Source organism: Pseudopipra pipra, chromosome 18, assembly GCF_036250125.1.
Source record: "Pseudopipra pipra isolate bDixPip1 chromosome 18, bDixPip1.hap1, whole genome shotgun sequence".
Classification (NCBI taxonomy): domain Eukaryota; kingdom Metazoa; phylum Chordata; class Aves; order Passeriformes; family Pipridae; genus Pseudopipra; species Pseudopipra pipra.
In genome coordinates, this window is record NC_087566.1 from 9,933,341 (window position 1) to 9,948,224 (window position 14,884).

At 48.1% G+C, this 14,884-nt stretch overlaps 1 protein-coding gene across 12 annotated transcripts in view; it reads right to left on the minus strand.

Annotated features, from left to right (window-relative positions):
• The window catches only part of NCOR2 (nuclear receptor corepressor 2), a 240,771-nt gene that overhangs the window by 142,024 nt on the left and 83,863 nt on the right, over positions 1 to 14,884 (minus strand). For all 12 annotated transcript variants that reach the window (XM_064675181.1, XM_064675179.1, XM_064675178.1 and 9 more), the window contains exons 3-4: positions 13,335 to 13,462; positions 3,048 to 3,228 (exon numbers count right to left, since the gene is read on the minus strand). In XM_064675181.1, coding sequence (XP_064531251.1) covers positions 3,048 to 3,228; positions 13,335 to 13,462 — 309 coding nt within the window. The remainder of the gene's footprint in view (positions 1 to 3,047; positions 3,229 to 13,334; positions 13,463 to 14,884) is intronic.

Below are 14,884 nucleotides of genomic sequence, written 5' to 3' on the forward strand. Positions count from 1 at the left end.
AAACCACCTTCTGTTCCCTGACTTGAAAAGAAACACCAGTGTTTGAGGATATGAGCAATGTGAGGTTCGTAAGGAAAGGTAAATCTTTTACTGGGCCAAGTGAGATTTAGCTGAAAGCTGCTGCTTTTGAAAGGCATGCTGCTCAAAAGCATGTCTGCTTTCTCCAGCTAGAGTGTGCTGATCCAAGAGAAGACATTACCTTCTCCTTACAGACTAAGCCTTACTTGGAGTGAGGCTGCAGTGATCCTGAGCAGGGTTAAGGGGTGCAGCTCACCCCGTGTCTGGGAGAGGTAGATGAGGAATAAAAGACATGAGAGATCCACTTCTCTTCAGCGAAAAAGCTCTAGAACCTGCTACAAGCATTTACCACATCAATTACTCTATCTGTGTTTGGAGCACAGATTATGTGTCAAAGGCCTTGGAAATGTGCAGGAATGACGTCGACTTCTCTACCCTGGGCTGAAGGTTGGTAAATCCAGTTATCAGTGGTTATCAGGGATATGCTAAACTCATACCCCACCACAGACTCGATTCTGCATCTCAGTCCCACCACAGCTCTGAAACCGGCAGAGACCAGGACGTATCCACTGCCCGGGAGCAACATCCATTACAGTTACATCCCCTGGGACAGTCAGACTGGCGCCCAGAGTGTGTAATCAAACCCCTTCCCTTTTTGTTGAGGGCTTTGTGGAGCTCTTACCGTGTAAAAATTAGCTCAATCTGTAAAATCACCATGAAAAATCGTCCTAGCACTGTTACTCCAATGAGTAAACTGAGCTCCTCCCCACGCAGTGACTGCACCAGCGTGGAATGGGGTAAGGAGTAAGGGAACAACTCCTAGGATACTCCATCTAAACAACCAGCAGCGTGTTTAGCAATACTGGGCTCACATGGTGTGTTTCACCCAAGGAGCTCACCCGCTTGGCAAAGCTGCCCTAGATAAAGTATTGAGTGACTTCATCAGGCACTGAGTCAGCAGGACAGAGAGAACAGCAAACACCTCTCTCCAGCTCTGGTCACTGGGACACATGTCCTGCCACCATGTTTTTGCCACTGCTCTGGGACACACATCCTGCCAACACACGTGTGCCGCCACTCCAGGACATGTCTCACTCAGCACAGAGCCTCTGGGGAAGGTCTTTATCATCTGCCCCAGGTGGTGGGTTACACCGTCAGAGCCCAGTGCCGAATTGAGCAGTTGTTGGCTTAGCATAGGTGCGAGAAGTGGTTTTACCTGTGTCAGCAGCCCAGATCTGCAAGTGTCCAGAGCTGTGGCCAAAGACCAGCCTCAGCTCTTTGCATTTCCCCTGGACCAGCACACCCAGAACAGCTCCTCCAACATGCTGAGCCTCACAGCAGTGTACACATCAGCTACAGGAGCTTGTCCATGACCTTAATGTCCACCAGCAGTTTATACGCTAGTCTGAGAACAACTAATGCCAAAAGATTGCTATTAACCCAATTTCCCAAGCTGCAAAGGCAGATATACTGCGTGCCCCAGACTTGCCTTCTGCTCCCAACCACTGGAACAGCACTGAGATCATCCAGTCTTGCAGTGAGCTCCATCAAACCCACTCTGGAAACAGCTCCTGCTAGTTTAGAGCAACTAATCCCAGCTCCAGTCAGGCTCTTACCAGTCAAAGACACCACATTTTTTTCTTCTTTTCAGACTCTAAAATTACAAATGACTCCACTAAAAGTATAATCTTGTCTTGCTGAATTGTATCTCATCTCTCTCTCTCTCTCTCTCTTCCTCTTTCATTAACAAATGTTTTAAGCCCCATAAAATGCATGTAATTCGTGGAAATGTGTCATAAACCAAGAAGAAAATGCAGCCCCTAAACTCACCAACTAATGCCTCAAGAGCAGCCTTGCCTATTAGAAACAAATAGCTGAGATGATCTGTGGTTTTCTGGTGAGAGGTAAAAGAACTGCTGGTGAGAATAATGTGCAGACACAAAAGTCATCCTGGTTTCCTCACATCTTTGGAGAGAGGTATTTTTTGTTTCGGGGACAACTGTGTATTTTTCCCATCAGCCACTCAACCAACATGCCCCGAGGGCACTCTACTCTTCAGAGCCTTCAGGCCTCCCTTGGCATCTGAAGTACTCCAAAGTTAAATATCCTTCTCATTAAAGATAGCTCAGAGGGATCTCAGGTAAAGCCCACCAGTACCTTATGGATAAGAGATGTCTACATATCCTGGCATTTCCAAGGAAGAGCTTTCTTGCCTGTATATTATTTCAGTCAGCTCCCACAGGGATACAGAAAACCATCCCCATCACCCTGGGTACGGATGCAACTTCCCTTTCATTTCATTGCAGGCTCAGGCAATTCCCAAGCCCAGCCTGCAGCTGCACTAACCCTCAGCACTGGCATCAAGAGAGCTGTCCCCAGCACATTTATCCAGCACGACTTTCCTGCCAACCAGGAGCGTGTCCAAACTCAAGGTAAAATCAAATACAATTTACCCCAACAGAGCATGAAAGTAAATCCAAACAGGCACACAAGCAAGGGATTTCTCTTTGCAACATTTATTCCATGTGCAGAGGGGACGATCGTAAGTAAATGATTTGCTTTGTTAAATGAGACTGGGACTAGGGAGGCTTTCCTGGGGAAGATTATATTAAAGAACCACCAGAAACCTATTCCAGCCCTTCAAACACTGATATTAAATAAAGAGATGTGATAAATGAGAAATGTCAAGTAAAAATCAAATCAAGGCAGAGTATCCAGAAAAGCCAGACATGGCCATCCTTAATTCAGCCTACAGGAGCTTCCAAATTGTTCTGGTGCATCTAATAGCCTAGTAAAAAAAAGCCTATGACTGTAACAGTTATGAGGAAAGCTGATATGCTTCTGTTTTCCTTAAGTGGTCACCCCATCTCAGGGAATATTATCCAACACCACCAAGCACTGCTCAGTGCATCGGGAACCACCATCTACACTGCATTCAGCAGCAGCTCAAAGGCAGCTCTGCACAAGCCAAGGGGATCTCAAAACCCAGACCCCACAACCAGCTGGCAGCCAGGCCATTAGTCTCTTACCTTTGAGAGATCTTCTGTCCCTCCCTGCTGGCTCTGGTTCAGGAGAGGCGAGTGCCGCATCAGGGGGTCCTGCAGCAGGTCCAGGCGTGGCCTCTTGGTTTCAATGAACTCCAAGTCCGATGGCTTGGTCAGGTCAGAGAGATAGGAATGCGCCTCAGTTCTCAGGTGCAGCTCCTGAGATCTGTGGACAAAGGGAAAGGAGGCTTTAGAAAGCAAACCACCCCTGCTTTCCCCTGCTCCGCAATCACAAACCACTCTAAGAAGACAGGGCTCAACATCTGCCCATTTTCCAAAAGGATCCATGAGGGGAGGACAGATGGTCCTGGACTGAGACATCTCAGGCACAGCCCCTTAGCTCGGCTGCTGGGCACGGTGCATCTCCTGGAGCAGGATCACTGCCACCCCCCCAAGCCCAACAGGCCACCCTGCTGTCCCCCTCCTCAGCACTGCCACCATGTCACCTGGAAGGCCTCACGGCCCTCTCCTGTCCAACCACATGTGGTGGGGCTGTCCCTACACCAGGGCAAAGTGAACTAGGCTGCAGGTTTGAGTCTTCCGCGTCATGCCACATGTGTCAGGCTATCCAGAAAGAGCCAAAGCTTGGAAAATCCCCAAATGTGGCCCATAAGTCCCCCTGTGCCTCCAAAATGAGGCAGAGCTCCCTTCTGGTACCTGCACCACTGTTTATTTTTAGCATCTTCCATAGGAATACCAAAGATTATATGTTGGGGAAAAAATGCCTACTCCTCCATGGCTAGACAGTGGGGATTTATTTTTCCAGGATGGGGGAGGAAAGAAAGCAGCCACATGTAGTTGCATGTCTCTGACACAGACCTGGCAGGCTGCAAAGGCACATTATCCAGTGATAGCAACTGCACTGACAAGTCACATCGGGCTCAAGTATCTTTCACCCATTAAATATGATGCAGTTGGTAATACCTGGAGAGTGGGCTTGGTTTTGCTTTTTTTAAACAAATGTAAAACTTTCTTTGTAGCTCTGTTTTCCTTAGCAGGATTCTCTTGTGGGAATTGTAAAGGGATCCTACAAAAATACATTAAACCTTTTACTATGCCCCAGGATCAGCTTTGCTGCAGCAGCTCCAAGGGTGTGTTTTTAACACTTCAGGCAGAAATGTGTCTTAAAAAAATAAAAATAAAACAAAGCACAGGGGATTTAAAGCTTATGAAAAAACATGAATTTTTTTCTTTTCCCCTTAAATGAGATTGTTGAAGTTCTCCTGAGCTGGTGGTGAAGTGTACTCCTCAGTTACCAAACACCAACAAACTAAACAGCCTTTGGAGCTGCTCAAAGGGGACGGGGAAAGGGGATGTGTTTTTGTCAAGATCAAGAATAAAAACAGGGGTTCTCATGCATCGTTTGGCTCCCACCCACAAACTGCAACTGCTGACATTAAATAGAGAAGATGGCAAAAAGGGAAGGACCCAGAGCCCTCTGAAGCCAGTGGCCATAACCACTCTGGATCATATCCAGGGAGAGGAGGAACCCTGGAGAAGTCCACCTTCTCAGGGACATCCTGAGCACAGCCCTCTGCTCTCCCCTACAGCAGCATGGCCAACTCAATCCAGCTCCAGGTTATCAAGTTAAAGTTGAGGGGTTTTATTTTTCAATTTAAACATCAACAGCAGGCACAAAGCATGTGCACGCCAAGCTCTGCTGCGGAGGGTTTGACATTGGCATTGGGCAGCACCTTGCTGCTGACACACAGAAACAGAATCTGGCTCATCCTCTTCCTCCTCCCTGGCAAAAAGGAGCTGGAAGAACTGGGAGGCTCCAGCACTGCCTTTGGTGATCCAGCCTACGAGACTGTGAATGCACAGCTCACACAACAAACTTTTCAGAGCCGAGCAGCCTGAAATCTGGCACTGAAGCACAGCTCCTTTCACCTGCAAACACTTTCACGCTGAATGATCCTCAACTTTTCTCAGCAAGCCCAGAAATCTCTCCTGGCATCTCTCAGGTTTCCTGCTGGCTGGTCCCAACCCCTCGTGCGATCCCTGCCCGCCTGCAGCTGCGCGCCAGCATTTCAGGCTCTGCCGCAAAAACCGGGAACAATAAGCAACTGTTGAGCTGGGCAGGTGCTAAAATATTCCAACACCCAAGGCTCTGCTGTACTGAGGCAATTAAAAATGAGATTTATTTTCACTTCTTCCCTCTTTTTTTTAAGGTCCAAGAAGCTGCTAATTGACACAGGTCGTGTCCGAGAGCTCTGCAGTTGTCAGGAACCTGACACAACTGCTACACTCAGAAAAAAACATGGATTTTAAAGATAAGAGCACCACTCAGCTTTACAAAGGCAGTTACTCACAGCGAGGCAGGGGCCACGCCAGGGAAAGCAGCTGCAATGTTATAGGGTGCTATTTTATTTCCATTTCCACATCCATTGGAACTGCTATTAACTTTATCCACTGGAATTTCCAGCCGCTCCCGAGATTGCTTTGCCCAACACGACCTACTCAGCCTGTCCTAGCTGCAAACACAAATGCTCTTGCTCGAAGCCTTCACACCTTTCACTCTTCACATCCACACCTGCAGCAAGCTCTTTACAACAGACTTTTATACAGCGATGACGTTGCCGTCAGCGCAAAAATAACCCTGACCGAAAAACCCTCCCCCTACACTGAGTTCGTCGTTTGCTGCATTTTCCAAATAGTTCCCACCTGGCTGGTTTATTCCAGAGATTCCTAATTTGCTGAAGGGAAAAAGCATTTTTAATTGCATGTGAGTTATGCATAATTAAATGAAGTAAAGCAAATGCCAGTGTTAATTATGAAGTGGGGCAGGTTAGTCTTCACCTGAGCCCTTTGCCACAAACGCCGAACTACTTCGGGGAAGTGGAGCGGTGTGAGATCTGCTGACACACAAAGCTGGGTGCCCAGGGTTTGCCCGACTTCCAGCCACCCACACAGAGCTCTGCTCGGGGCAGGTCCGAGTCCAGAAGAACAAGACAACCCAAGATTAGACCTCTGGTTCATTACCAGTCTGATAAATGCATCGCTCCCTCCCAGCTACAGCCGTGTTACTCATTCACCGGCCAATTCCTCAGCAGACTCACACAGGATGTAAGGAAGGTATGAGCAGATCAAATCCTGCAGCAATGTGGGGCACCTGCAGCTTGCTCCAGCACGTGTGGGTCATTGGGACCTAGGAAAACATCTCCTGCTATGTTATACCTACACCACAGCCAGCTGAGCATGAGATGGGCTGAAAACAGGGATTGTCTCCTAGCTGGGTATCAAGGAATCATAGAATCCTTCAGGTTGGAAAAGACCTCTAAAATCATCAAGTCCAACTTGATGATTAAGCTGAGAGCATCTCTCTGTGGAGAGAGAATCAAATGAGGTATCCTGAGCTACCCCTGGAACTTCTAAGAGCAGGCCTGATGATATCTAAATGGATTTTGCCTTTATCTTTACTTTCCTGAAGCCAAATCACTGGGAAACAGGCAAGTACAAACTTTTCAGGAGGCAAAAGAAGACTCTCCCACCCCACTAACCCACTGACCAGCTCTGCAGAGCAGCACAACCCTCCCCTGCTCTTCAAACTTTCCTGTTTCTCCATCAGCTGAACAGCAGAAGGTGGCTCCAAGAGGAATGATGGCTGTTCTGCAACATCCAGAAAATCCAGCCTGACTTCCCACAGCCATGCCTCCTGCACTGAGGGCTCAAAACAACAGCAGTGACTTTGAGCCAGCCCTCACCAACTTCCCAGCAAGGGCACACTAAGAATTGCTCCCATCTGCAAATACTGTTCCCTAGGTACCACAGAGCCAAACAACATAACCAGGCTGGAAAACTCACTCTCACTGTCTTTTGGAACTGGAACCAAGACAAATGATGGCCTTGCTGTGGCTGTTTATTTCCTCTGGCTGAGATGGTTTGGTGGGAAATTGTCTCCAAAAATAAGTTCTAAAAAGAGTATCCAACCCCCACAGGTACAGACAGACAATAAAATGCTTTTGAGAGAGAGTAATACAGAAAACCACTGGTGTTGAAGTGAATTATTTATAGCCAACTGTTCCAATCCTCTTAGGTGCAGAGGGGGACCAGGTTCTAAAACCATTCCCATAAGCGAGATTAAGGCACAAACAAGGCCAGATGCTGGATCCCCAAATGATAATTCAACTTTATTTTGTAACCCAAAAGAGCAGAGAAAAAGAAGGAAGATGGAAAGGTGGGAAAAGCTAAGGGTAACTGTTAAAAGCACAGGACAGGAGTTACCACCACCATGAAGTGCTGCTGGCTTGCAAGCTGGTAGGTCTCTGCTGGGCTTCTTCCCTGGTCACCTTGTATCCTCAGAGGCAGGATAACCAGCAGGGTAACAGAGCGGCAGCTCCTCCCACAGCAGTGCTCAAACAGCCCCCCAGCAGTCCCTGGACATGGCCCTAAATACCCTGGAGGCCCACTGGCCAGTTCACCAGTACCCAGCAAAGATCATCTGGTAACAAGATGAGCCCTGAGCATCCACTGGCTTGTTCCCCAGTCTCCAAGCAAGATCTGCCTGGCACACCTCATTTGGGAAAGTCCTTCACGCATTTTTTGACTGTAACAACTTTTTATCCTTTTGCTCCTCTGCCTGCCTCTGCTGCCTTGCTAGGTGCCTCCTGGACCTTTTTCAAGTAGATCGGCTCCTGCAGCAGCCCAGCTGTGGCATCAAGGCTTTTTAACTCTGTGCTGGAGACAATGGCGAAGCAGATTCCATCTTGTAATCTGACTCCATCTCGTCATCAGTCCACTACACCAACGCCAGGATTTGTGAGAGGTTTCAACAACCCCTTCACAGATAATGAGAGCCAGAGTGGGACAGTAGGCAAACTAGGACCCGTTAAAGAGAGAAACTGGAGGGTTTGTAGGAGCAAACCTGCCACCAAGCACCTAGAAAAACATGTCCACAGCCAGCTGATATATTCCCCTTGTGAGATAGGTGGAAAGGAAGAAAAACCATCGCGACTTGATGGGAAGAGCTGCATGTCTGGGTGGGGAAGATGGAGCTCCCATGCCCTCAGCAACATCTGCCAGCAGCAGGACTGAGTCTTTCCAAGTCAGAGGTGTGGGACAGCCTCGAGCAGGATGTTTAGCTCACCATGTGGCTCAGCTCAAGGACTCCCAGGTCCTGGTGAGGTCTGGCCAGGTGCCCATGTGCATCCTCGGGATGCTCCGGCTGCGCATTCCCACACAAGGGCAGGTCTCAGCTGCCCTGCACAACCCCTCAGCCACCTTCTTCCAAGCCAACTGCAATTTAAATGAGAGCAGATGCTTGATTTAAAACTTGCATATTGAAGATCCCCATACACAGAGCCTGAATTATTCATGGATGGGACCACCAGAAGCTTTAACACAACAGCACTGCCTCACTTAAGAGGAGGAGAAGGAACATTTGTCTCTCTCCAAAAGCTCCCCCACATGCTTTCTCCAGGCATCCAAAACTGAGGCACATCAGGAAAGCCCTTTTGGCAGTCCTGGGTGGCTGGAGCACTCCTGAACTAATGGCTTCAGGGATATCCCAAAATTTCACAAGGCCTGCTGCATACACTGCAGGATCACCTTTCCTTCCCCAAAACAAATCTGGTTTAAGACTACACACAAGAAAGTTGCTGTGTGGACTTTTACCCCTTATACCAGCCAAGGCAAAGCCAAGGTTTCCTGTCATACCTCCCTGCCAGGGCACACTGGCCCATTCCAAGAAGCCTGGTGTCTCTGCATCAACTCTGTGGAGCCTTGGTCATGTTCTGTGCCCATCCATGGACATGCCCACAGCCCACACAGGAGCAGAGGGTACTTGCAAGACAAGGCTTGTCACCAAGTGCCTACACACCAGCATCTGCCCTCTCCAGATGTTATTGTCCCATGTTCAACTATGGGGAGGAAAAATACACAGCTCCTGGAACACCATTTCCAGTGTTAAAAGACACGGAGATGAACGGTTGTGGGGATTCCAGCTCGCTCCCGAGTAAAGGGTCACCTGTGAAAATGGAAACTAAAAGACAATAAATAAAATCAAATTGGTTGTGTTGTTATCTGGGGAGCAGTTGGTGCCATTTGGCCCAGCACAGATGAAGACCAAGAGCTGCATATGATTTCCAGTGCCACACACACTGCCCTGGCTTCCCACCGCTCCCTGGGCTCCTCAGGATTAATCCCATTCGAGAGGCACAGCGATCCGGCCTGCTCTCATGCCATACTGCACATGGCTATCTCAGATGGCTGCAGAAACACAGCAGCTGCTTAATGTATCCAAAATGTCATCCCACAGATCAACACCGGGTAAACTCTTCAAACTCCTCATGCCTGCTAAGCAGAATGGCTCCGAAAGAAGAGCATGATCTCCTGAACTGGGAAAATAATCTTCTATAAAACAGTGACTCATCTCATTCTGGATAAGGGTGGAATATACTGTGTTAACATACATACCAATTATTTACAGCCACGTTTTCTGCCAGAGAAGCCATTATGCACCCCAGCATTCCTGTGTTAATATGGAACCTTGCTCTAAAATCCCAACACATGAAAAAATCAGAAAACCCAGTTCCTTGATTTTTCAGACCCCTCACCCAACTGGCACCTGCCATTTAACACTCAACCCAGTTTTTCCTCACTCCTTTTGAGGACCAAAATATATATAGAAGAGGAAAAAAAGCCCTAATCCTTGTCAGCTTGCCAGGGCATTCCGCTGCAAGCATTCATGGTACGACTTGTACCAACAGCAGATCCTGAAATACTTCTCCTCGCTCCTCCAGTCCAGTTGGCACAGCCAACTGAACAAGCTAAGAGGAAGTCTGTGGATCCTTCCAAGAAAAAGCCTGCTACCAAAAAAACCATCATGGAAAGCAGCACTTCCCTGCAAAGACAGACAGAGCCAACTTTCCCTATAGCAACAGATTCAGACTGGTTCAGGTTTTCCTTTCTTCTTCCAAGCCAGAATTGCTGCACAGGGAGTTCAAATCTTTGCCCAACCACCAAAGAGTGATGACGACTCTCAATTCTGACGTATATGGAGAAAGGGCAGTCTGTAACTTCCCAATGAGCCTCTCTTGCTCAGGAAGCCCCAAAATGCAGGAGTATCTCAGCATCTGATTCCTTCCTGCAAGTTATCACTCAACAGCTTTTTGCCCCAACACCTGACTCACGCTTAACACACTGTGCCCATGCTGAAATGCTTCACGGCTTGTTCCCTTTCCACTGGATCACAACTAATCAGCATCCTGGTGGCTGCAGCAAAACTGCAGCCAGGAGAGACCGAAAACCTGCAACGCTGCAGGAAGGAAGACCATCTAAGCAAGCCTAAATTATTTCTGTGGGATTTAAAGCATCCATGGGGTCAAGCCTCAAATACCACATGCAAAGACAGATGCAGAAGCTTCAGAGATCTGCCCAAAGTGAAGGCAAAGCCAAACTGGGGGACAGTCCCCCAAAACAGAGTAAAGTGGATCCCTGTGGCTTCCAGGAGAGGAGGGCAAACACCAGCCACTCACCAGGCAGGTGGGCTCAGAGGAACAGGGACTGAACAGCATGAGGTTCTGAACTGCTCTCCAGCTGCAGGCACTGCTCTGGATCAGCATGAGGCACAGTGATGGCAGGGCAGGGATGTCCACCCAGGAACACGCACAGAGCTTGATCTCCAGTGCTGTCAGTTTGCCATATCCCACTTGCACCAGACTCCCAAGTTGATTTCCTTAAGGAGGGGAGTGATCCTGGAAGAGCATCAGCTACCACAACCAACAGCAGACAGGCTGCTTCCTCTGAACTCCCGAAGCCACGGGGGATTGGAAGGGTTCCCCTCCACCAACACTTGCTACAAGGGGAGGATTGTCTGGTGCCCACCATCACTGTGTGCCAGGTGGGCTGCCAGGCAGGGAACCACAGTGAGGGTCTTCCTTTCAGACACAGCACACCCCCTGTGCTTCCCTCTACTTAGCCCACCTATGCCATGTTGTGGATGTTGTTTGCCTTGGTCTCCCTCCTCCCAGCCCCTCACACCGAGAGCCAGCTGCCTCTGCTGGAAACCATCAATCCCAGCCCAGGAACAAAGCCAAAGTGCTAAGCCTGCCAAGGGGACTCAGCTGCAGAGATGGCTGCCACTGCCACCCTCCCTCATCCAGGCTGTGCTCTGTGCCAGGCAGAGCCACTGCTATTTTTTGGGAGGGCACCAGTGACCAACCCAATCTGCTCCAGGAGCTCCAGGGTCTTGGCCCTGGAACCCTCAGGTGAGTGACCATCACCCAAAGGGCTCCACTTACAGCACAGGAGGCACCGTGTTACAGCAGATCCTCACACCACAAAGGTGAACAGCAAAGCCCCCTAAGGATGGATCTTTGAGTGTGGTGCTTAAAGATGCGGAGGAACAGCAGTTGCCCTTGCAAAACAGATTAACACCTCCCCAAGCCCAACGGTGCCCAATCCAAATTACTTCAATAACAAATAACATTGGATTGAAAATTTCTTTAAATTTTTCAAAGACTGCCCCGCTACGTGCCCAGATGCCCCCCAAATTTTTTTTAATGAGTCTATGTCCCAGAATCCTGGCACAACATGCCAACTGAACTGAAGTGGTATTTTTAGCTTTATTATCTAATTGTTGCAAAAGTGCAATATTTTGGATGTTATGGGGAAAAGGGATGAAATGTAAATTGAGTCTGTTAAAAAAATTTCTTTTTATAGCATGACAGAGCATCACCATTCAGGTTGAAAGTGAGGTACCATGATAAGCATGTGGATGTGCATCTAGTTCTGACAACCTCACTTTTACCACATTCATGTGACTGTCAACACAAAAAGAAGCTCGGAAACTTGGAAATATTTGTAGGCTAAAGGGAGATGCCTGGGTGACCACACCAGATCGGGCATGTGGTACAGCAGACACCAAGGCTTGCTGTTGGGTTTTTTTAGTTATATGGAATAACCAAGATACATTTTTTTAAATAGCATATTCAGACCTTGAAACCTTCATTTTACTGGAGAGCAGAACTGCTTCTCCATTTTGCAAACCATCAGTAGTGTGAAAAACAAAAACAGGCAGAAGGAACATGTTGCTGGCTCCTCTTTACCCATCTCCCCCAAATTTAGCTAAATCTGACCCAATTCCAACTTAACCGTGTTACTCTGTGCTAAGAAATCAAAGCACTGAGAAATCAAAGTGAGCCAAGGCAGTGCAACATGTTACAATAAATTACTGGTTATCAGAAGTGACGTGACCCTCTGTACACACAGGTGCCACAGGCGCAGTCCAGAAGGGCACATCCAGGAGGACAGATACAAAACCTACTTTGGAGGCTGCTTTTTGCCTCCAAGTTCTCACAGGTTTGTTTTTGAGCACCAAGCCAAACCCATCCCACTAGAAAAAGAGGATCCTGTCTGTATCTATTATGCATGCAGCACCCTGAGGTCTTACTCCTCTCTCCTAATAATGATTTTAGAGAAACAGATTAATCTCTGACTCTGCACTGGTTTTGTTCTTAGCCTGACTAAGGAATAAGCATTAAAAAAATGTTTTGTATAAATCTACTGTACCAGTGCTCTTATTTCACTTCCAGGCCATTTTTTTCCAAAACCAAGCATCAAATGCAAAAGAGAAACCATAAGAGAGATCAGCATTTTGAGTAGAAACAGAGAATGAGAGTGATATCCTTCAGAAGAGATCAGCTCCTGTGCTTAAGGCATGTACAGCATTCCCAGCCACAGAGTGCTTGCCTGATTGGCACCCAAAACCACTGCCAGCCTTCCACAAGAGGCTACAACAGGAAACAAAACAAACAGGGACACAGGCAGAGGCTCGAGGGGAGCAGACAGGAAAAAAGCAGCTTGGAGAAAGTTGTGAGGGAAATGCAGACAGAAACAAAAACAATGAAAGCAGGGAGGAAGAGCAGCAGCAGAGGAAGCAGAGCTGGGGGTGGAAATGAGCTTTTCTCACTCCTCCCTGCAGCCTTGGGAGCCACAGACCACACCTGACCACATGGCTTCATTTTCTATGCTGAAGAAGCCAACACGACCAGTCACAGCAATGTGAAACTTCACAGTAGGGAGGAGGGCGGGTTTTTTTTGTTGTTTGTGTTTTTAAGACTTCTTTAAAATGCATGACAGTCCCAGGGAAGAAACCAGAAGGCAAAGGTGCCACTTGCGTTAGCACAAGGAAGCTGAACCGGCGCAGAACCTGAGCACAGTCAGTACCCACACACAGTAGGTCCCTCACAGCCCTCCTGCTCCCACCACAGCCCTGCACAAAATCCTGGCTGATGCAGTTGGGGTTCCCCAGGGAAGGAGGGGAGCCAGTACCTTTCATTGCCCGGCTGGAACTCGGAGAGCAGGGACGGCCTCCGCCGCTGCGGCTGCATGATAGACCCCGGAGGGAGGTGGGAAGCGAAATCCCTGGAATGATGCTGGTACTCCAACAGTGCAACGTCCTGCAGAAACAAACACAGAAGCGCTCATTAGGCTGGCGGGAACTTCCAAGCACGCACAGAACCCTGACAACTCAAAAAAACCCATGCTGAAATTCCTCCTTTGAAGCACTGGGTGCTGGGCCACAAAGCTCAGTGCTCTTCCCTTCCCAAAAGGTTCCCAGTAATTCCCAGAGCCATACTGTGTTGGGATGGTAGCTCAGCCCCCCGTCCAACATGGCTGTGGGCAGGCTGGCTCCTGAGAAGGGACCTCAGTAATAGCAGTAATACCTCAGCTACTGAGCACCCACACAAAGGTTTCTGGCATCCAAGCAGTCCTGATGACAAATGCAAATCTGAGAGGAAGAACAGGTAGAAACAAAACTAAAAGTCACAGGATGTTTTCAGCTTCAATAATTCACACAGCAGCACAGAGAAAGAAAAAAGGGGGGGGGGGGAAGACAGAAGAGAAATCACAAATGTTATCCTGGGAGTGTGCCTTTAAACACAGCTCCCCTGGGCTGAGCTCAAGGGGTTTGAAAGGACAGTTTGCTACTTATTATGTGTACGTCCCTTTTGTTCCTTGACCCTTGGAGAGTACAGTACAGTATGTTCCTGATTTTAATTAAATAAGAAGCTCTCCTGCTCTGTGCCACAGACTGATTCCAGCAACAGTATTTTAGCAGCTACATTCAACCGCTATTTTTTATTTGCAGATAGATACTTGACCAGCAGACTAATCATCTAATTAACTAAGACCTTCAGCAATGGCATGGAAAGCCCTGTCACAGAATACCCTGGAAAAACTGACATACATTTATGTTATAAGAACCAATTCCTCCTGGGAGGCTATTTTTGAACAGTTCTCAATTGAAACAAGAAAGCTCCAACTCCATCAAAAAGAAAAAAATAAATTTCAGGATGAAAAAAAAAAAATCAATAAATAAGACACCGCATGCGTGCAGCTGATGTGGGCAGAGCATCTCAGCCCCAACGGCTGCAACAGGAATTATGAGATCAGATGTAGTGAAGACCAACATGCTCCAGCACTAGGGAAGCTGGGGAGTTGCCCCAGCAAGGTGCATGGCAGGCAAAGAAAGGATTCAGGAGTTTAAACAGCAACAACCTGTGCCTGGAGATCCCATCTCCCAGGCTGGAAATGAACAAATTAGCCCAGCGCTACATGTCACGCTCCCCTCCAGCCAGTTGTGGAGTAGAAGGGAATATCATGGCCCTACATCTTTGACCATCAGAGGGTAAAATGACATGTTCACATAGAAGCTTTTCTGGAAAGCCAGGAAGAAAAACAGAAATTGTAAGCACTCGGCCCAGGGGAGCCAAGAAAAGCAGATCCCCTACTCTACATCCAGCCTCTCCTGTACAAAAGCTGAAAAGAGCAAATATCAAAGGGAGGAGGAAGGGGAATTGTGGTGTCCGATGGCCACC